The 22317-nt window shown below is 36.4% G+C and overlaps 1 protein-coding gene across 1 annotated transcript; it reads right to left on the reverse strand.

Annotated features, from left to right (window-relative positions):
• Window positions 1-579: 579 nt before the first annotated feature.
• LOC124155964 (solute carrier family 13 member 5-like) lies at window positions 580-20942 on the reverse strand. The gene is made up of 13 exons (XM_046530203.1): window positions 20632-20942; window positions 17404-17592; window positions 17044-17309; window positions 15022-15136; window positions 14553-14719; window positions 11422-11544; window positions 11138-11260; window positions 8515-8700; window positions 8306-8400; window positions 6932-7012; window positions 5281-5474; window positions 1998-2135; window positions 580-856 (listed from the first exon to the last, which is right to left on the reverse strand). The coding sequence occupies exons 1-13, from the start codon at window positions 20722-20724 to the stop codon at window positions 716-718; spliced, it is 1911 nt and encodes a 636-aa protein (XP_046386159.1). The 5' UTR covers window positions 20725-20942; the 3' UTR covers window positions 580-715.
• Window positions 20943-22317: the final 1375 nt, after the last annotated feature.

Consider the following 22317-nt stretch of genomic DNA (forward strand, 5'->3'; position numbering starts at 1 on the left):
TAGTAATATCAATCCAATTAAGTAAAATGGATTAAAATAAAAATTTCTATGAGCTCTGGGGGGTGGGGGGTGTTTATCCCCCAAACTCCCCCCCTCGCTGCACCACTGCTCCTCATGACACTAGGCCATAGCACGTAGGAAAGGCCAAGGCATTCAAACTTCTAGAAATTTTAAGCAGATATACCTAGTATTTAAGTGTGATACCTTCATGTAAACCCTAAGAATGAACTTCCCCCATGCAATGAACCCACTCGCATAATCAACCCTCATCCACTTCTGAAATTATTATTTTTAGCTACTATCTTGACATGAAGTGCAAATAGTGGTCAAGTTGGGGTCAAGCTGTCTTCAAGAAATCTCGGCTAGGATCTTATTCTATGTCCATAGGGTGGGTAGCCAAAACTGTGGCCATACGAACCCAAACCCTCTGATATTCATTGGAAGCTTTAAAAATCTAAAAAAAATAGTAAAAATAGACTTGCATAAATATGAGAAAAAACTTCTCTTTGTAAAAAAAGCTGAAAGAGTGAACATTATCAACTAAATTAACCTCTGTCAGGAAAAAAGTATCATCCACAGTTAAAAATTAAATAAACTAGTTCAATTCTTAGTACTATTCTACAAATTTGTGCTACAAAATTTCTTTTCCTGGCACCATTATTTATAACGAAGGGTATAAATTTTTATGAAAGCTCCTTTTTTTCTTCCTATCTTTTCATTTTGGGCCAGTGGAATTGTGAGCTTCATTAATCCATTCAGTGCTGCTGTCCAGGTCAAATAATATCCATCCCAGGCAATTAATCATGGCTATTGTCACCAAGACACATATGATACTCATAATTACACCAGATTTTGCCTGAAAAAATATTGTGCATGTAATATTAATTGATATTGCTTAACAATTTAGGTATTTTTAGGATGGCATTAAATAATTTTAAGGTAAACCTCCAAAACATCTTTATAATCATCAGCTTTGTGAGTCAGCTTTCTTCTTTCATTGTGGCAGTAGTACTAGAACTATTTTACCAGGTATGGTTTCAGAAGGATTAATTATTTATTGATTGCTGACTACATCAATTCATGTGGCCCAGGTTACTCCCTCGTGTGTCACCTCACTGTCAAATGATATGATCCTCCCCTCCCATGACTTTGAACCTTTATTAGTTCCATATATTCAAGGAGCTAGTTCAGCTAAGTCCTGTGTATAGCTTAGATCTTCAGTCGCTCCCTTCTTCCATTAAGTGTGTATCCTATGGAGGCTTGTTGGTGACATGCTCTTTTTCGGTGTGATGTATATGGTATTAGACAACTTCAGTTTTCCGTGAGTGTCCAGAAGTGGGTTCAAAATGGTAGAAATTAAAAAAAAATATAGGAAATGATAACATTCATGATTGAATAAGTATACTTTATAATTTCCACTGATTTATTTCAGACTTGCACAGCTTGTTTCACCACACACTGGCATAATCATGTGCACTGCCCCAGCACAATGCAGGGGTGTATGGGTAATTAATGGGGTGAGGTCGGGTCGGTAGGAAAAATACTGTCATGGTTAGGGCTGTATTTCTGATAAATTGAAGATATGGCAGCTCACATAAGGAAGCTGCGAAGTGCGGAGAATCTGCTGAGATGAAGAGTATAAGTGGTTCACTTAGACTTTTTTTGTCTGTTTTTAATGAAATTTTGATTCAGATTTCTGACTTTTACGTACTATCCATTCCTTAAATTGTTGAGAAATGAAAAATATTGCAAGAAAGAAATCAAACCTCAAGTTTTATTTTGAGAATGGTGTTTGTGATGCATGCATGTTTTCACATTTCTATCTCACATAATGCTTCTGCAGAGTTGGATCTTTAAGTCAGTGCACAATATTAAACTTTTATCCTAATTTTTGTGCGCATATGAAATATCTCTCATTTGCTCATTCATGGTTGACTGTTTTATTCTAACATATGTTTACTACAATTAAGGAAAAATTCTTATTGAAAATGCCTTACCATATCCATTTTCTTCATGTTGCTTGCTAAATAAACTATTGCATTTGGAGGTGCACCCAAGGGCAGCATGAATGAAAATGAGCAGCATATTGTTGTGGGAAGCATCAGGTATAAAGGATTTTTTTTAATGGCAATAGACTGTAAGAAAATGTATGCAGAGCTTATTGGATACATATAAATTTAATATAAAATTCATAGGAAAGAAAAGATTTTATTGACTTTAAATGATATATATGATCTTTAATAATAATGGAGCACTAGTCTTACTGATTCTTTCAGATTGATGTTTTATTCCACAAATTATCCCATTCAGGTTTCTTTTGATATCTAGGTGTTAGATCATGGTCATTTATCATTTGCATGATGGTTAGGTCTTAACTAGAGATGTGCGCATACTATCTGCAAATACTCGAATACCTCGAATACTAGAAAGTATTCGGAATACTACAAAGTATTTGATATTCAAGATCTCGAATAATTATGCTAAAGGTACGCTCTCAAATATCACGAATACTTTGAATTTCGTGCCATAAACTGTCGCACGCACGTCGTTGGTAGTTGACTCGGAAAAATGTAGAGATATCTAGTCATTTAGTTTAGTGCATGCAGCGCCATTATAGGCAAGTTGACAAACTACATCAAATTCGTGGAATAGAGCAGTGAAAAGAGTTCGACAAAGGGGAACCGAAAATGATCGAGTGAAAAAATCCGAAAATCCCAGGTTTCCCCCACCAGAAGAACCTCAGTGCCGTGGGACAGTAACTATGTAGCATTCTTCCCAAAATCCGATACCCTCTCCATCCATCAGCCCTCGGCCCCACCTCGGACGCTTTCCTCCTCTCAGAAATCAATCAAAAAGCCCCAGCTCGCACAGGGTTTGTTTTAGGAAGACCACGAATGAAAAGCTTCAAAATAAAATATCAAGCTACAGGAGACCAATGGAATCGTGTTTCACCCTTCCTTCTTTCTCTTCCACTGACCTTTTTCCGCCTACCTGCTTCGAAGTTCCCCATTTCTGGAGGTCAACTGCTGCACGAGTCATCTATTAGCCCAAAAGTTGTCTAAAAATGACTTTCGGCAATTGATATTACACCTTTATTGGATTGAAATATTAGTAATGTGTGCGTAATTAAATAAAAAATAAGACCAAACACGACGTATTTCTGACATCATTTAAGCATTTTACGCAAGGAAATAAATGTCAAAATGCGACGGAGACTTGCAATTAGCATTGTGGCGAAACTCGATATCCTCACAGCTGAGCTACTCTGAAGTTGATGTGGTATTTTTTTCTGAAAACATATATCAAGTTACAATTTATTGGGTAATTATGCTATAAATCTCAATCAGGTGGGGTGATCACAGTCACTGACGAAGGGATATTTTCTCAGGAAATTTGGCTTCCCTATTGAAAATATCTATGGGATTTCGTTTTCCTATAGTAATTTGACAATGGGAAACGATGTTCCTACAGGAAACTTTTATGTTCTTATAGGAAACTTCTATGTTCCTTTAGGAAAATTATATGTTCCTATAGGAAATTTTGAATTTTTTATAGGAAATTCAAATTTTCCTATAGGAACATAACAATTTCCTATAGGAACAAACGTTTCCCATTGTCAAATTACTATAGGAAAACGAAATCCCATAGAGATTTTCAATAGGGTTCTCCCCACCTGCAATTCGAATTCATCTGCTATCTCGTGAGAACTTCCAAAGATGGACTGAAAATAATTGAAGAAAATCCGGTGGTGAAGCGCGTGTATTTTGCAAAACGCCACGGATCGTCCACTAGCACTTGACAGCAGGAGTAGGCGTAAAGCAAGCTACCTGTTGAAAATAAGAAATGGGATGAAGCCGAGTATCAGATGGGCGTGCCGCTGAAATGGCGTTTGGTAGATAAGAATGTATACATCAGACAGAAATCCATCATAGCAGTGTAAATGCCGAGAGAGCATGCAATCATTTTTTCACGAGGTAGTGTGTCCCCTTAGAATATTTTAAAGAGATGTTAGTTGAATCAACTCTATGCCCAAATTGTTTCCATAAAATCAAAATATTCCATTAATCAGCTAAATTCCTATTTGAATCCAACAAAGGAAATCACAATTACTCGCCTAAATCTTCGATTTCCTGCTGCATAGGCAACCTAGTCAAACATTCCCGCATTCATCGTTTTCTTTGTCCATCCCCTTGAAAAACGAGAGATCGAGGTTCCACTATATACCTTTTTATTTATACCTTCATCAAGTGAAATAGAAGAAGAAACGTACATTTAATACGCTTGGCGCAATTCTAGTATTCGAGGTATTTGAATATTCGAGCAATGATTTAATATTCGAATTCGATATTCGAGTTACCTGCTATTCAACCCATCTCTAGTCTTAACGCATAAGCTATATGGAATTAAAAGTAAAAGAGAGTTAAAGAACTGGTGTTTTTGATATTTTTGAATAAATGCATGGGTAATGCAAGCTATTTCCTTCCCTTTTTCCCCTTTGCTATCATCAGATCCTGATCAGATTATTTTTTCACTTGTGATTTAACGAAAAATAGTTTTCATGGACCTCAGGCGACCTATAAGTCATTAGTTTTTGCAACTTCACCAAATTTCCTACTTACTCTATCAAGAACTTCTAAATTTAAGCAGGGACACAAGGAATATAAACTTGATGAGTAGGGATATTAAAGAGAGACGTATGGGTGTATGCCGCGTGATGTATCAGGAATTGCCCCGATGTTTCGTGACCAACTGCTGGTCACTTCTTCAAGGGAATGTTGTGATGACTGGGTTCCACGTATTACTAATTCTCAATCCGGTATCTCTGTTATAATTATTTTTGTTTTTATTTATCTCTATGGCTTTGTGGATGAGTCTGGTTTTGAAATGTTTCACCCTCGCAACGATTCGAGATTTTTCTAAATCAATCGCGTGCCTCTCGGCTTTGTGCTCCATTATGGCTGACCTCATAGGGTAACCCAGTCGAATGGCCCGCTTATGTTCTTCTAGTCGAGTTTTGACTGTTCGTCCCATTTCTTCCATGTATTTCATAAGCAATTTCCATAGGGGATACAACTGTATCCCCTGAAAGCTTACTTATCAAAAATACTGCAACCAAAAGTAGAGGAAGTACATAAAGAACTCGCAACATTTCCTACTAATCATGAAGGACAAAGAATTCCTTTTTTTTAACGTGAAAACTTAATCAGAGAAGTTATCCTAAAACTCTCTTACTCTCATCATTTGCCTTACCTTTTTGATGATAGTAATTAAATTACTCACCAGGTATGCTATCAAAGGTAGTAAAATATTTGCAATGGACACGCTGGATGCTACTTGTGTAAGACATGTGGCAATAACACAAGTAAAAAATAGCAGTACTATAGGAGGTACATTTGACAGAGAAGCAAAGTATTCCTCAAGTGTCTGTGAAAGTTCTAATATTTGTATGCCATGGGTTAGGCTGTATCCACTACCTGTGAATAAAAATTATACTTGCCATCAAGATTTTTGCTAATATTTGAAAATACTATTTAAAGAAAATACTACTAAAACTACCTAATTGTAGTATTACTGTGAACCAGTTTTTATTTGGGTAGGAATTTTATTTAGTATTTTCATATGTGAGTGATTATTTGTGGCATGTTTTGAAATTTCCATTATCACATGAAGGCCATGTTGGTTTTTTTAATTTAATCACTTATAGTTTTCAGCATTGGTGAAAAAATGGTATTTAATAAATAAAGTGGAAGCTTTTCCACTCTGCAGAATTAATTAATACATACTATGTACACATTAAGCTGGTGCAACCCTTTAAGCTGATAATATGTGGCTTGGACTGTCTGTTTTAACAATTTAAATGAACAAATATGGCAATGCCGCTTTATTTGCCATATCTTGATGAAATTATGTTCACCACAAGGTGTTCCCTTTTTGGAATTTAAAAGTATTTTAACTCTTGTTTGGGTTTTTATGGGATGAGAGATGAGGAGAATCAATCCTTACTTTCCTTAAACTCATCTCTTTCATTTGGGTATTCTAAAATGGTCGGACTTTCTTCTTAAAATAACACGTGGGTATATTTATAGATTCGAACTTTTCAATGTCCTTGGAGTAAAATATTCTAATCCCAGCTGTCTTCCAGAGATAATTTTGTTATTCCGGGCCTATAGGGAAGCACCATGCTGTACACTAGTACTTACTGGCTTATTATTGAATGCCATTAAGACTGAAACGTTACGAAATGGAAGGTGGGGGATAAAGGTTGACCTGGAAGACCATGGGGGGTTAGGAAGCTAGGAAGGGGGTATGGTTGTCCTTGAGTCATACAATGTGAGAAAGTGGGAGGGGAATTAGACTCAAAAGGCCGTTTTACACGGTACACGGAATTGTGCAATCTGACGTACGTGCAAAGGCGCAATCAAAATTGCATCGTGTAGAGCGGTGAATTGCTAGAACACATGCGAGAATGCGTGGATGCGAGATGGCAAAATAGCCCCTGTTCTAATTTTGTTCATGCATTTGCGCAATTCCACGCCATTTTAGAAATTAATGCAGCTCTAACCTGTGCAATTCTGTGCCCCGTGTAAAACGGCCTAAAGGATTGATAGTGACCGCAGGTGGTGGAAGGTTAAGTAAAGGGGAATGAGATAGGAAAGGAACATCATTAAGCAAAATCCTCTGTATGTCTTCCATTTTTCAACATTGTATGACTTAAGGACTACCATACCCTCATTTGTAGCTTTCCTGCCTTGGCCAGCCTTCCACCCCTTCTGACTCAGCTCATAAGGTCATGCTTTCCCGGTATGTTTGCACCAGATGATGTCGCACAGCAAAAAAACTGGTCAATATTAAAATGATTGTCAACTTAAGCTTAGTGCCTGACACGTTGATAGTGCTGGGAGTCATTGTTTGCTAAGCAATCTTTACTTACCTATGAGTATTATGAGACCCCATGGCATCTTTTCTTGAATAATTTTCCACCCGATCACATTAGGACTAACTTTGTGAGTACCTGAAATGTAATGTTTGGAATCATTAATGAAAATTGCTGTCAGTTTTAAAATGCACATTTTTTGTCCAATCAACATCAGCATAAAGCTTGTGAATTATATTCAGTTGGTTGAGTCATTGGTTTTAGCATGCAATGCATCACAGAAAAAAATGAAAAAAATTTTCAGTTTGATTTCTGCAAGCTTTGGTTGCAGATGTGAATGCCACTTGTGATGGAGATGTAGAAACCCTCATTTATGTAATTATCATTTTCATGTGTATTACAAAATTTTTTTTTTGGTTACTGATGTATTTATTTGAAATTTGGAGGCATCAAAATTGATAAAAGTGTTACTTGACTATTATGTGTATTGTTAACCAGTGCCGGAACAGCATTCCGGGGCCTACGGGTACCATGGCACCAGTGTTCATCACTCTTGCTTTAATACCATGGCTTCCTTTGCTAATTCTAATAGAAAGTGCAGAAAGGTTGTTCTTGTATTTTGTGAATTTCTTTTTGGATTTTTCCCCCGTAGTTAATGAATACTTTATCAATATTTTAATTCATTATTTAGGCAACATCAAAGGCTGTCAATGTAGAAATATTGAATGTGGATAATCATCATTGAATTAATATCCCGTATTTTAAATGAGATGAGCTATTCCTGCTGCAGTTATTAAAAAGTCTTATTTCTCCTGAGAGTCCTGTGCCACTTGGATTCGTATGGTGGTCACCCAAATTCACACTTGAGATGTTATTCCTCTCTGCATTCCATGCACATTGCATAAGTAAAAATATACTGTTAGAATTTGATACATATTGTTATGCATAGCTTCCAATTCCATTGCCTGTGATATAGGCCTGTAACTAAGGAGGCAATTAGCATGGGCAGAATGCATATGACTGTAAATTAAATTTATTCGTGAATCTATGTTTCTGGTTTTGCCCCTGAGCAATGCTTTTTGATAGAATTGACAATTTTTAGGCTTTTCAAGGTTACCTATGTTTCTTTGGCCCTTCACTGTCTTTCCTACTGTTGGTCAACGTGCCCAATGTCCTATACAAAAATGTGTTAATATAAATTGCGTTATCAGTGTTGAAACTGGTCCTGCCGATAACTTTACATACATGTATATTTACAAGTTGGTATCACTGAGTTCTTCCTCAAAGGCTGACTGAATTTTGTATTATTATTTCTATGGTTGGTATTCACCAGTACTGATAATATTAAAATATAACGTGACAAAAAATGGCGTGAAAATTATAAGATATACCTAATTTTGTTTACACATAACTCTCATTTCTGTTAGGTACCTTCATTTATACCACATTTCAGGTAATCTGTTGTTGCTGGAAGGATGTGGAGAATAATCACTAGCATCATGACTGGTGTTCCATCTTTGATGGAGCTGGAATGGAAATTTATTGATTAATAACACAAGACTATTGAAATAAATTAAGATCAGGCTATAATACTAGGATCACTGTCATTTAGAAAATCAAATAGTCATTAACACTCTTACATTTCTTGTAAGGCATCAGCCCAACCTTGGAAAAACATAGGAGATCGCAGAAGCCACAAGATTTGGCAGATTAAAAAAATAATTATTACTGTGCATTCATGGTAAGTCACTGCCCCAAGTCTTTCGTATTTTCGTAGAACTACTTGATGGATTCCTGGTGACTTTTTTGCCTTCCGTACCTTGTCCCTGGATAAAATCAAAGTGAAGTCTGCAATGAAATAATGACTGATCAAGCAAAAGCATGAGTATGAATTTCATTCTTATCAGTTAGTATTAATGTATATTTTTTTATTTTATTGATCATTCTATTCGTAAGTAGGACAGTGAGAAAGAAGTGTATTTTTAACTCAATATCATGCTAATGGTAGATATAGCAGCAAATACTGAAAAATGGAGAAAAAAGAAGTTCTTTTAAAGTTCTAATAGACTAAAATGTTCTAGGTATTGGTGAGATAAATTGTACTGTTTGATTGATAGAAAAATATATCTGAAGAAAATTTGATAAAGAAATTATTAAGCAATCGGAAGGAAATGGGCATACTGTGTAGGCTTATGTTGTAAATCAATGAAAAAATTTCAGTACAATGTTTTTATTTATTCGTGATACTATTTTCTTTTCCTTGTACACGATAAGTTCCTTGCATATGATGTCTCTTTTATAGAGCATTTAACATTCTTCACAATTCTTAGATTTCATCTGTAACATTTTGCCTGCATAAATTACGTTTCCTTGGTTTAGTTATGGATTTAACAGGTTTTTAAAATTTTTTTTTTTTCAGGTTTAGAATAAAAAGAATGAGAGGAGTAAATTTATCTCAAGCGAGTAATCGACATGGAAAAATCGAAACTTTATTGTCAAATTAATGGGTAAATAGTGAAATTTGTGATTGTATCTTTTGTCAGAAGCTGATGATTCAACGTTTAAAATGATACCTCACATATCACTGTAAGTGCAGTATTAAGGTAGCATATATGGAGTGACAGAAAGACCTTTCTATAATAATATATTGTAACGTTTTTCTTTTATCTTCTCTTGAAAGGTTCAATTAATTTTATTACACTGTATTACACGTTTTATAATTTGAAATCGGCAACAAAAACACATCCGCATGCCGTGACAATTACAATCCCCTCTCTCTTTACACTCCATCCCCAGCCGTACACAACCATCTCCGTCCACCTCGATAATCTCATATAATATTTATCTTGAATCAATGAATGACTACTACAGACTAGTACAAGAATATTAAATTGGAAATTCAAAATTAGTAGTAAAATTTTGCTCGCTAAAATCTGCCACAGAACACATCTTGACTCTCCTGTTCCTCTATCCACTGCTTGATAAATGTTTTTATCACTCCCGCCATTTTAGAATTCCCGCTTTCTACGACTCGTTTTCAGGCATCCTGTGGTCTCGATCCTCTCGAGAAGTCATGCCCCACGTTGGGCGCCAATATGTAACGTTTTTCTTTTATCTTCTCTTTAATGGTTCAAATAATTTTATTACTCTGTATTACACATTTTATAATTTGAAACTCGGCAGCAAAAACACATCCGCATGCCGTGACAATTACAATCCCCTCTCTCTTTACACTCCATCCCCAGCCGTACTCAACAATCTCCGTCCACCTCGATTGTTAATTTTAATTCATCTAAACAAACAATATGGTGGTTTGTTTACAATATGTGATAATTTTCCTTTGCAGAAGAATCATTAGCTTTGAAAAATAAATTAGATGATTGTTTATGCAATTATGTGAAGTTAAAATTTGTGGATACTAATCAAGTTCACATTTTTATGCTATATCCTTTCTTTATACTGTACTGATTTACATGTGATTCGGTATCAATAAAAACTGAATTTTGTGTATTCAAATACATGTTCACAATGGAGGTGGGGCTGAATAGCATTATCCATTAATGGTGAAGCTTTAATCTATAGCTTTCATATTTTAATGTCACAGAATTTTGAAATAAAACCAGGACATCCTTGGTTTTGACTTTGAGTTGTGTCATTTTTTAAATAAATCAATGTTATAAAATTCAGTTCAAAATAACATTTTTATTTGGATACAAAATTACTACCTTTTATTCAGTGAAGGATTATTTCATGGCCAATGTGTGGTGGAATGATTACGATTTATTAAAGAAACAAATTTTTAAATGTAATGCAAAATTTTATTTTCACTCACAAACAAGTTGAGAACCCTTGAAAAAAAATGATTTGAAGCCCTCTCGTATTGAACTAAGTGTGCATCCTCATTTTCCTTGAAGATCTTTGTTTACTTCTTCAATTCGAAGAGAGGAATTGACACTCCAAGCTGCTAAAGCTTACTACTCTGAAAATTGTACTAGTATGTAGGTATACCTGTATATACTATAAATATTTGAGTGGGTGAGAAGCCAAGGGGTATAAGTGATTTCTTTTTCTATACAGAGTTAGGTACAGAAATTAGGTATAGAAAACAAACGAGATCAATTAGATACTTAGTAGTGCATTTGATTTTACACTCGATATCAGCAGCATTTATATATATATGTATATAAATTATTGTAATCAGCACTGAAGGTATATAATCTAAATATGTATATTTATCATCCACTAGTTTGAAAGAGTTGTTACCGAAATGACTTCATGTAAAGCAGGTGCAGCGTAGCCCATCCAAAAATAGTACACACCAGCATATTTGGAATAGAGAACAGCATCCAGGTATCAAAGGATAGTCTTTTATTCCCTGGAAATACCCTTGAAATGAAAGGAATAATGCCAAATATCCTAGGTAAATAAATTAGTTACTGTTAAACAATAATTTCAAGTTTATGCTTGTAAATAATTTTTGAATGAATTTTTAAGGTCACTTGTAATCATCTATGCATGCATCAACTTTTTCCTCAAGGTTTTCTTACATGTCTAGTATTCCAAGTAAGGATACATTGACCGCTGTGCCAACTAATGAGCCTGTTCCTCCAATGGTTGATGCATATGCCACAGAAAGGAATAAACCATGAGTTTCTTGACAGAATATGGAGCTGTGGTATAAATGGAAGGTCTTTATTAAATATGATAGAAATATTTGTTTCATACTTAGATCAATTTTATTTTAAAACGAACACATAACTGTGAGATAATTGCAATTGTGTTTGGCGAAACATGATGGAACTCCTTCATGATGTATCAGAAAAGAAAGACAATGGCAGATTCCACAATTTATGAAATACTGCGACCTTTTTCAGTACATAGTATCAACATCAGGCACTTGTAATAGAATTATTTTCACCTGTATAGTAGTCCAGAGGGATGAAGGGGTGGAGGAGAGGCTTGGGGCATGGTTAACAGCGTCAAGGATTTGGTGGTAGGGATGAGGAGGTTAAGGGGGATTGGGTAGCAGCGTCAAGTGAGGGGCTAGTAGGAATGGGAAGGAAGTTGGAGTTGAAGGCGGGGGAGGAAGGGTGGAATGGTCAGGGTTATGAGGGAAATTTAGGGGAGGAGGAGGGTTGGGTTGAGAAAACGCATTGAGAATGGGGGAATTCCATGAGTACAATAGGGTAGTTTCCTTCATCTAAGAAACCGAAAGGCATTGATTGCGATTTGTTACCCACCATTACTGTATTCATAATATACAAATTATTTCGTTTTAGAAATACCGGTTTAGACAAATGGCAATGGTCCATTTTTATCCTCATTTGAAAAGGGCCAGATTGGCGCCCATGCGATGCCACTCCACGTGACGTCACAGGGACCTAGTTTCTACACGAGAGGATTGGAGTTATACATCGTCTGAGGTTACCAATGCATGCATGAGGCACAGAGCTCAGGGAAACATCTCATAATAATCACACATTAAAACTGGCTAAGGTCGGAAAGTTTTCTTCGTTTGATAAGGTATTAATTAACCTTTTTTAAGCCAAGCGCTACCATTCAGCAAGGTACTCAGCTACCCGCTGGCAGCCTGCGACGTATCAGCGCTAAGCCTCGCCTCAAGGTCACCTCACCGGGCGGGAGGGGGAACCAGAAATACGACGTACGGAGATATTTCCCGGCATTCATACTTGAGCGTCGCGTTTTCGCGTGCTTGAAAATTTTCACTTTTCATTTAATCGCGAAAAATAGATGTTGTCATTTAAAAATCTAAAAGCGTGAAATACGTACTCCAGGGGGCCTATTACGTAACTTTTACTCGGAGCTTGAGCTATCTGTAACTCCGCCCGGATTTGTTTTGATTTGTAGCTCCAACCCTATTACGTACCGGCAGGAGTTACGAGGAGTCTCCGAAAGAATGCGGAGCTACAGTGGCTATGGAAAATTCGGAAAGCAAATCTCCAGAAATGAGTCAACCAATAGGAGCTTAGGTATCCGATAGTAAATGTTTCTGAGCAGACGGGTTTAACGTGAATTTCGGAATGGAGTCCCAAACTTGTATTTCGTAAGTTAACGTGAAATAATTAATATAAACTACATTGTTGAAATGTTTATACTTTAAAGCTTATTCATATACAGTTATATGTCATCCATTGTATACAGTCATTCATTTATCGTCGAATCCAAACCTATTCTCTGCCCATGTTGCTATTATGGCAATGAATACAATTTTAGATACCGGCAAAGGTCGGAGAAAATGAGCAGGAAGCAGTATGTGGTGCTCACTAATTTTATGAGTGACCACAGAAGCTTTGCCCTTGGCGTATTCCAAGGAATAAACGGGGAGGCAACAATAAATAAAATGTGGGGTGACAAACCTTAATATTTCATCGACAATTAACAAAAATGTGCTACTGAGATTGACAGATGCCTACAAAGAACGAAGATATTTGCACACACACCGACATGTTTTTTTAATACCAATAATAAAAATAAAAATGCCTTATGAAAACTCCAGCCCGATTTCCTTCGCTTCTCATCTGTCATTTGTTGATGTCTGCTGTCTGAATCTGAAAGATAAGGCAATGGATCGACCAATAAACATATATTGGGGAAGGATGATGAGGGTGTTTGCGGAGTATGTAAGAAGGAGGCATCTGACATATGAAATGAGACGAATAAGGGTTTCCCACAATCCGATCGAATTAGATGAAGACCATTTTCCAATGTTTTTCAGAGTGTCGAAACACATTTTTCAATATCTCTGCCGGTCTCTGGGACCCACACTAAGGAAACGCAGAATATCTCAGACGCAGAATAAGAAGATTCAACATTACACACGCCCATAGTGATATAATGAAAACTCTTCAATAATATTTATCTGTTTTTCCACGCTTAGTGATATTCTGCGTTTCCTTAGTGTGGGTCCCAGAGACCGGCAGAGATATTGAAAAGTGTTTTTCGACACTCTGAAAAACATTCGAAAATGGTCTTCATCTAATTCGATCGGATTGAGGGAACCCCTTATTCGTCTCATTTCTAATGTCAGATACCTCCTTCTTCTTACATATATGTATACTCCGCAAACACCCTCGTCATCCTTCGCCAAATATATGTTCATGGTCCATCCATTGCCAAATCCTTAACATTCCGACCTTCCGACGGCAGAAATAAACAAATGACAGTTGAGAACCGAAGGAAATCGGGCTGGAGTTATCATAAGGACGGGTCAGAAGCCTGCGTTATTCCAGCCCCGAGATAGCTCCAGTTCGCAACTCCTATCGGAGTTATTTTGACTACTGTAATCGCAAATTGAGCTATGGCAGCCATCATAACTCTTATAGCTCCATAGCTCCGGAGTTATGACTTACGTAATAAGCCCCCAGGAGTAATAATCTTTCGATTAAGGCAATAAAAAAATAATAGGAAACCACCCTATTCCATGAGTACAATTGTTCGTTGACTTGCATTACAGACGGAATACCCATAAGAGAAATATATAATTGAATTTAAATTGCAAACTTTGATGAAAAATTCTACAGAGTGCATAACAGGTACATATAAGGCATATTTTTTCTAGACTTTAGATAGCTACCTTCGAAAAATTAGTTCTAGAGTAAAAATATAGTCATACAAGGGTATTCTATCTTAAATTTCAATGAAAAATGTAAATATTTACTCTTCTTTTGGCGCGCTAACATTTAAGGTTGACATGTATTCATTCAATTGCTCTTCATTATCTTCAAGAAGAATATTTTCAGAAACACCCTCTTTATCTACCTCTTGTTTTTTGCTAAATGGTATCTTTTCTGAAGCTCTTCGAGAATTTTCAGTGTTGTCATCAGTCTGCCAACAAAAAAAAAATTATTTCTACAATACCTCCTATCAGTGAAAATATACTTGTGTTTGTTTAGTAATGTTTGCAAAAAATTTTTGAAAACTTGATTTACATGTATGCATAGAAATTTTTTTTTAGTTCACCAACTATAAATATGTAATTGAATATGCAGTTAGGGAAGGAAAGGAAGCAATTACTGTAAGATTTAACATATTATTAAAATTTTTGAAGAAGATTTTTCCTCCTTGTGTCACCATGCCATAAGAAAGCCATTGATTTCATTCAACTTTATTTTTATCTATTTCCTTACTGTATTCAACTCCCTTGATATGGAGTTAAGCAGAGGTATCATTACTGCAGTAGCAGCAACATTTGGAATCCATATTGAGATGAGCATAGTTGTGAACATGACTCCAAACATCAATCTGTAGGAGAAAAAAATTAAAATGCTAATAAGTATGAGTTTTAATATTTTGGGAAACTTATGTATCCAGGTACATACCTGATTTAGGCTCACAACGGAAAATATCGTAAAAGTGTTGATATCACGCTAATTTATTAAAAACGTAAGGTACATAAACCTGCTATAGGGTATTTCCTCTATCCAGGGGCGGTCTGAGGTGATAGGGGGCCCTTGGCTGGGGCTCATGGGTCCCTCCTTAACGAGGGTTGTGGAGGTCCTCCCCCGGAAAAGTTTAGGGAATTGCATGCCCAGAAAAGGATTTTGACTCTATTTTGGCTCTTAAAAATTAAATAAGTTTGTAAAAATAGCAATTTTGTAAGAAAAAATATGTACTATGAAAAGTGAGAATTTTTAAGCTTGTAAAATTTAATTGTATATATTATGGTTCTATTATCTATTTAGTGAATTTTTTTCCCTGAAAATGCAGTGAAATCTAACAAATTACCTCGAAAAAAGCCTATTCGAATAACACTTTCAAAATATCATCAGGGTATCTTCTCACTACTGTATTTTATTTATCTTTGTATATAATATTTTTACACTGACTATGTTGTAAATAAAACAACTAATGAAAACAGAAATTTATAATAGCAAAAACACTTTGGTTCAAGTTATCTGAGTCTTTTTTGTATTACACCTGTGGTGATCCGGAAATGAAAGATTTCCATTTTCAAAAAATATGCATAAATGGGTTGTTTTGTGTTGTCTCAGAATAGCCTGCTTTGTCAAACTATGCCACGGGATTTGCACCTTTCACTTTCGAGAATGCCTAAACCTTCTTCTTCATATTCCTCTTTGTCGAAAACATCCTTGTTGCACGCACTTGCTTGACTCACTTACTCAGTCACCAGTAGATGACTCACCAGTGGTAAGTCACTATGTAGCCGTCCATAGGAGTCTAAGTGCGGGCAGTAAAGCCTGTGCTACCAAGCGCCTCGCCTGCATCTGTGCCATCACCAGCAGCTCCTCTCCTTCCAGAGACTTTGGTGATATCTTAACTTTTGGATATTCTAGATGCACAAGTTCATTATTACTTTATGTCTTCTCATTGAACAAATTTGGCAATTGGGATTTTACATGTAAATAAATTTGGGTTAAAAATTTAAATATTCTGAGTGATTATTCGCTTCCTGACACCAAGGGCAAGAACCCACGTCCGGCCCACATTGCGGGCCGAGACATTACTCACCGCTTTACAATAGACACGAGTGTTGTGGGGGCCCCCTAAGCTTGGGGTCCTTGGCAATTGCCGACCAGCTGACCTGGCCAGACCACCCCAGTTTCCACCCTTAGTCTGTCAAATGCTGGCTTCAGAATGTCCCATACGATAAGCAGAGGAATAGATTAGGATAATAATACTTTTGCCAAGTATCACCCTCATGCAAGTACTTTGTCCAGGCACATGTGTCCACCCCTCCGATGTGTTGATGCATTCCCCTAAAACACTATTTAAAATTTCCCTGTGTATTTTCCATATTTACCGGAAATGTAACCCCTAAGGTTAGTTTATGATTAAATTTGCACAATACATCATGCACAAGTACCATATGTAACAGACAGTCCTCTACCAACATAATAAGAAATTGAAATTTAATACTCAGGTGTTGGATGCATTTATTTAATTATGTCTTTAATCTTTTACGTTAGCATAAAATGATTCCAATGGGGCCAATAAAATATTAATCTTTATATTCAGAAATAGTGTTATTATTATTAGTAATCAAAGGTTGAATTCATTGAATATTTTAATAGGTACATATCTCAGTTGCAATATTTCCTTTTTCTTCGTTCATTTCTTTAAAAAAAATTATGCAATGATATTAGGCACAATAAAAGGGGTAAAGTCAGCATAACTGTAAATGGACTTACAATTTTGGACTAGTTCCAATCATTAGAATCAATTTCAAACAAATTCTCTCGTGAAGATGACAGCCTTCAATGGCTTGATATAATATGAAGGCTCCCATGTATAAAATAACTGCTCCTTGGGTGTACGTTACCGCAACCTTTGATGTGTCTTCAATCCCAAAAACTGGGAAGGCTACCAATGGCAGCATTGCAGTCATAGGCAGTGGTATTGCTTGAGTTAGCCAGTAGATGGCCATAGTGATTACAGTAATTGCATATAACATCTTCTGTAAAATATTAAAGTAGTAGCATTGAAATGTTATTTAGGAGGATGTACTTGCTTCATTCTACTCTTTTTAATTTATTAAAATTCTTTCTTACTGGCGATGAGTCTGTCCTTAGTAGGGTTGTTAATATAAGGGGAGTCAATATTAAAGTGATAATTTTCCAGTGTAAGAAAATATTATATATATAACCAAAGGTTGTTGGATTTTTCCCTTGACCATTTTCCTCAAAATCTACGTATCGTGCACATGAGAAAATTCCACACCACTTATCTGCTTTCGGATCCTATGGAAAATAAAGAATCATACTTGGTGAATTTCTCTTTAAAAATTAATATATTTTAATTTCTAGGTGTAATTACAATATTTTCTTCTCTTTTAATTATGAAAATTTGGTTATTTCAACCCTTGATCACTTTCAAATTTGAATCCCATTTGTGTGTAACTATGTATACATTCAGTACCCAGTATTTTCATTTTAAATGGAAACCTGAAGCTTGTATGTAGTGGAAGGGCACCATATTAGCAATGAAAGACTCTTCGTTACTTCCACAATTTATTTTAAACAATATGTGGTGCATATGACCTTAATTGTCGAGGCACCTTAAAAACAAAATACTACTACTTATTTAAAAATTACTACAGTTTTGGTTTCGGCTGTAATGCCATTATCAAGTACATGAATACCAAAAAATATGGTGTGAGCAGGTTAATATGATGGTTATTAGAGTGAGGGGTGTTCAGAGCTGGGATTGGTTAAGCCGGGAGGGGAAAATGTGGGGGGGGGGGGGGATTTTATTATTTGGGTAGTGGAGGTGGGGGTTGTCGGAGAGTGATGAGTAATAAGGGGGATGGGTTGGGAAAGGTTACATCATTCACAAGGTTTCCGTTTATTGTAATCTCTCGAATTACTATGGCATCCATCCTTTTTCGTTTCCTGGTAAAATGCAGTATATATGATTCAAAGTCACTTAGGTGCCCCATCTCCAACAGGTGTCAGGCAAAGGCTAATGAGGCTGTCAAACAGGTAGAAAACATCTAATTCAGAAGCCGCCACCGCTCTTAAAACTAATCTGCACCAGTCAAAATTATTTTTCATTTGACCACAAATTATACCGTGTGATTGAAAGATTGGCTATGGGCTATCCACTTTCATCTCTTCTAGCTGATATATTATTGACAGCTTGGAAAGGAAAATTTTTAACTCTAAGAGCGTATTTCTTAAGAATGTTTTTTATTGGTACCTATAGATATGTTGATAATATAATTTGTTTGTGGACAGACAGCAAGTGACAACTTGACCGGTTTTTATCCCTTTTAAATGGCCTCCACCGGGAAATTACATTAACCACCAAAGTTGGAAGACCAATTTAAAAATTTTTAGGCTTGACCATTTCCATTGAAAATAACAAACAAAGGTTTTCCATTTACAGGAAGCCTACCCATACAGATGCCATAATACCTAACAGCTCATGCCATTCCTATTCCCATAAAGACGCATCCTTTCACGCTATGATTCACCGTCTGGTTAACATTCCCCTTAGGGAAACTGATTTTAAACAGGAATTTAATATTATGCGGCAAATTGCTCATAACAACATATCTGAGCACTCTTAAATCACACAGATTTTAAGTAGGGAAATTAAAACATATTGTTTACTCTTATTCAAGTTAATTGCTATCCATCAAACCTAAAATGTCAACCAAATGCTGCAAAATACCTTTTATCAGACCTTTACGTAATGTTGCATTCCGATCCATCCCTAAAAGTAAATACATATGAGGTATTGTAAAAGACAGAAACAGCAGACTCAACTTCCGTTCCCATCCTTTCCAAGCTCCCAACCCATCACCTACACTCTCCTTTATATCCCTTCCCGAGTCATGAGTTTCTGTCTCTGTGAAGAGTCGGGTCGCTTTACTCTCTTGAGTATGAGTTTCCTTCCAAAATTCCCTGCCAATTGATCGGCGACGCCCCTTCGAGCATCGGGGATCTTACAGTATGCCTTTATAATAAGAACATATTGGGAAGATGGCTAAATACATAATGCAAAATATGTAATTGAACCCAAATTAAAATTTGGTATTTTTAAAATAAAGTGTTATTGTTGTGATTCTTGCTACGGCCAAACGGGAAGAAATTTCAATACAATGGTGAAGGAACCAGGATGATTCATCAGCCTTCGCCCAACACCTATTGGAGATGGGGTACTAAAGTGACTTCGAACCAGATACAGCATTTTACCGGGAAAGGAAGGAGAATGGATGCCATAGAATTTCGGGAGATTACAATAAACTGAAACCTTGTGAACGACATAACCTTTCCCAACCCTTTCCCTTATTACTCATCACCTCAACCTGGTGAACACGTCCCGCCCAATATTTGGAGTCAATTTTTACATCTCCCTCAATATAACATACCCCCGGCATATGATAAACAATAACTGATAACGCCCATGATAATAGGGATATACCAACGTAACATAATCCCAGTGATACCAGTAGCGGATACAGAAAAAACTTAAGGGGAGGCACAAAAGATATCTTGAGTTACCTTTACTTTTATCGCAATAAAAAAAAATCACATTGCATGCAGTGTTTATACACATATAAAAGAAAATACCATCTTATGATATAAAAAAGGTAAAATTGTGGTCTGCTATGTTTGGCAATACGGGTGGCTGCGCAAGAGGGTGGCGCCCCTCCTCAGCCCCCTATACGTATCCGCCACTGATTGCGAGTGATACTAAAGAGGAAAGTGTGTGAAGCTACATACTGGTGAATTTTATTTCACCTTTCTAGTTTATTTCAATTGTAAAATCAATAAATTAAACTGGCTGCGATTTCTGTGTTACTTTTTCATAAAATGATGATAAAATTAATTAATGATAGATTAATCTATAGGCAGATCTAGGGGGAGGGGCACGTCCCTCCCCTAAACCCTTGAAAAATATGCAAGATTTTTAATACGGTCCCATTATCATTGCGTTTGTTTTGTATTACGAGGTATCCTTGTGTCCCCCCCCCCCCCCCCCCAGAACAAAACCATGGTTCTTGCTTGTGCCCCCCCACCTGGAAAAAAATCCTGGATCCGTCCCTGATGAAATCAAATGAGAAACCGTTGAAGTCTGTGTAAAATCCACCGGAAAGCTCACCGATTTACCCGTAATTTTATGATAATATTCTATCATCCATCGCATTAGTGAAAACTTGATAAAGAGCAAACTTGCTGACGTGCACGAGTAGCTCAGGTTTTCGGACGGTGATGTGAGATAAAAACAATACATTAATAAGAGGAGAAATCGCTAATATCGCTTAAACTCACCGAGAGTCCTTCTAGTGGAGTTTCTCCTGTATTTTCGTCTGTCGTCTCGTCCTGCGGTGCTTGTGGGGTACCCTCCGGATTAGATTCTGCCATTTCGGGGACTTCGTGAAGTTTTAACCGATTTTCAAGCGACAACGAATTCAAAGACACTTAGTAATGTCACGGTTATAGATGCTGTGACCACATTAATCATGGCAATCCCCCTCAGTGAAGGACTAAAATATTTTGTTTTTATCGCCTTTCGCCAAGATCCTTTCTTATTTGTTTACATTTCATAAGTAGCGTGCGGCAGTATGGTTGCCACGGTTAATCATGGTAAATGGCGGTATGATCGTTGTTGGTTAACGTCCGGTTTGGTTAGGTTTGTTTTGCTCTTGAACATTTAATCCTTTAACTTGTGCAAAAGTAGATGGGCATCGCTGTCTTTATTCGTAAAACTGCGGTCACATGTCTTTGGTTAAAGTGGGAAAAGACGCGGAATCGTCGTTAAATAGGATGCGACAAGGCATTGGGCAGTGGCAGGAAGCTTTCTCAAGATCATGCCGCCGCACTCGCCAGAGATGCCACATCGGCTTAAAACATTGAGTGATAGAGTTTTCAATGTTCATAAAAATACTCAACCCTAATGCGTCGATCAAAAATAAAAATATCGAAGTTTCGACGTATCGAATGTTGTATACTTTCCCTCACTGCTCTCGAGTCTGAGGGGTTTCCCAAGTCGGACGAACTAATTAAAAGAATATATTAATTCGGAAATTTCATATTGATCAGACCTCTTTAAGGGACGTATTATTGATGATGTGCGGATATTTTTTCATTGAATCTATTTACGAAAAAAGAAAACTTAACAATTTTGTGCCATAAAAATATATCTATCACTCTGGCTAGTGCCTCTAGTATATTCCCTGGGCCCAGAGCAAGGAAAATTATATTTTCACCAGGTGCGGTCTGGGGTGATTGGGGATCCTCTGCTGGGGCTCATTATGGGGCCCTCCTTACTGAGGGATTTAGGGGACCTCCCCCGGAAAATTTTTCGGGGCTCGGAAATGTATTTTGACGCTATTTTCGTATTTATAAAAACTATATCAACTTTATTAAAAATAGCAATTTCGAAAGAAAAATGCTATAAAAAGTGAGAATTTACCAGCTCGTAAAATTAAAAAAATGTATAATGATTTTATTATACACTTAGCAAATTTATTCCTTGAAACTGCACTGAAATCTAAAAGACCTCAAAAATAATATTTTCGAATAACACTTTCAAAAAGGCAAAAAGTTCTCTCTTATTACCTGACACCTTTATTTTATTAATGTTTTTATATCATATTTTTACACTGGTATCTTTTACGGATTTGTTAAAAAAATAAAAATATGTCGACATATTTTTATCGTTTTTAACGATCGTTCATTGAGTTTTCTTATGCACCCATTATTTTAGTGCGCCGACAAGTTATAAGGATATCGTACAGGTGACCTTCAAGAGGATGCCCTTTTTTCTCACACTGGTGCCATCGTAAAGGAAAGAAGATCTTGCCTCAGTGCAGATTTAGTTGAAGAACTTCGTTTTCTGCATGATAATTATGAAATAATGATGGATATTATTAAAAAGTAAAATTGAAGTAGTGTTCACAATTTTAACGTGTTGTTATAAATTTAATTTTTTAAGCTGCCTTGCTAGCGGCGCAA

This window comes from Ischnura elegans, chromosome 3 (assembly GCF_921293095.1).
Source record: "Ischnura elegans chromosome 3, ioIscEleg1.1, whole genome shotgun sequence".
In the NCBI taxonomy this organism is placed as follows: Eukaryota; Metazoa; Arthropoda; class Insecta; order Odonata; family Coenagrionidae; genus Ischnura; species Ischnura elegans.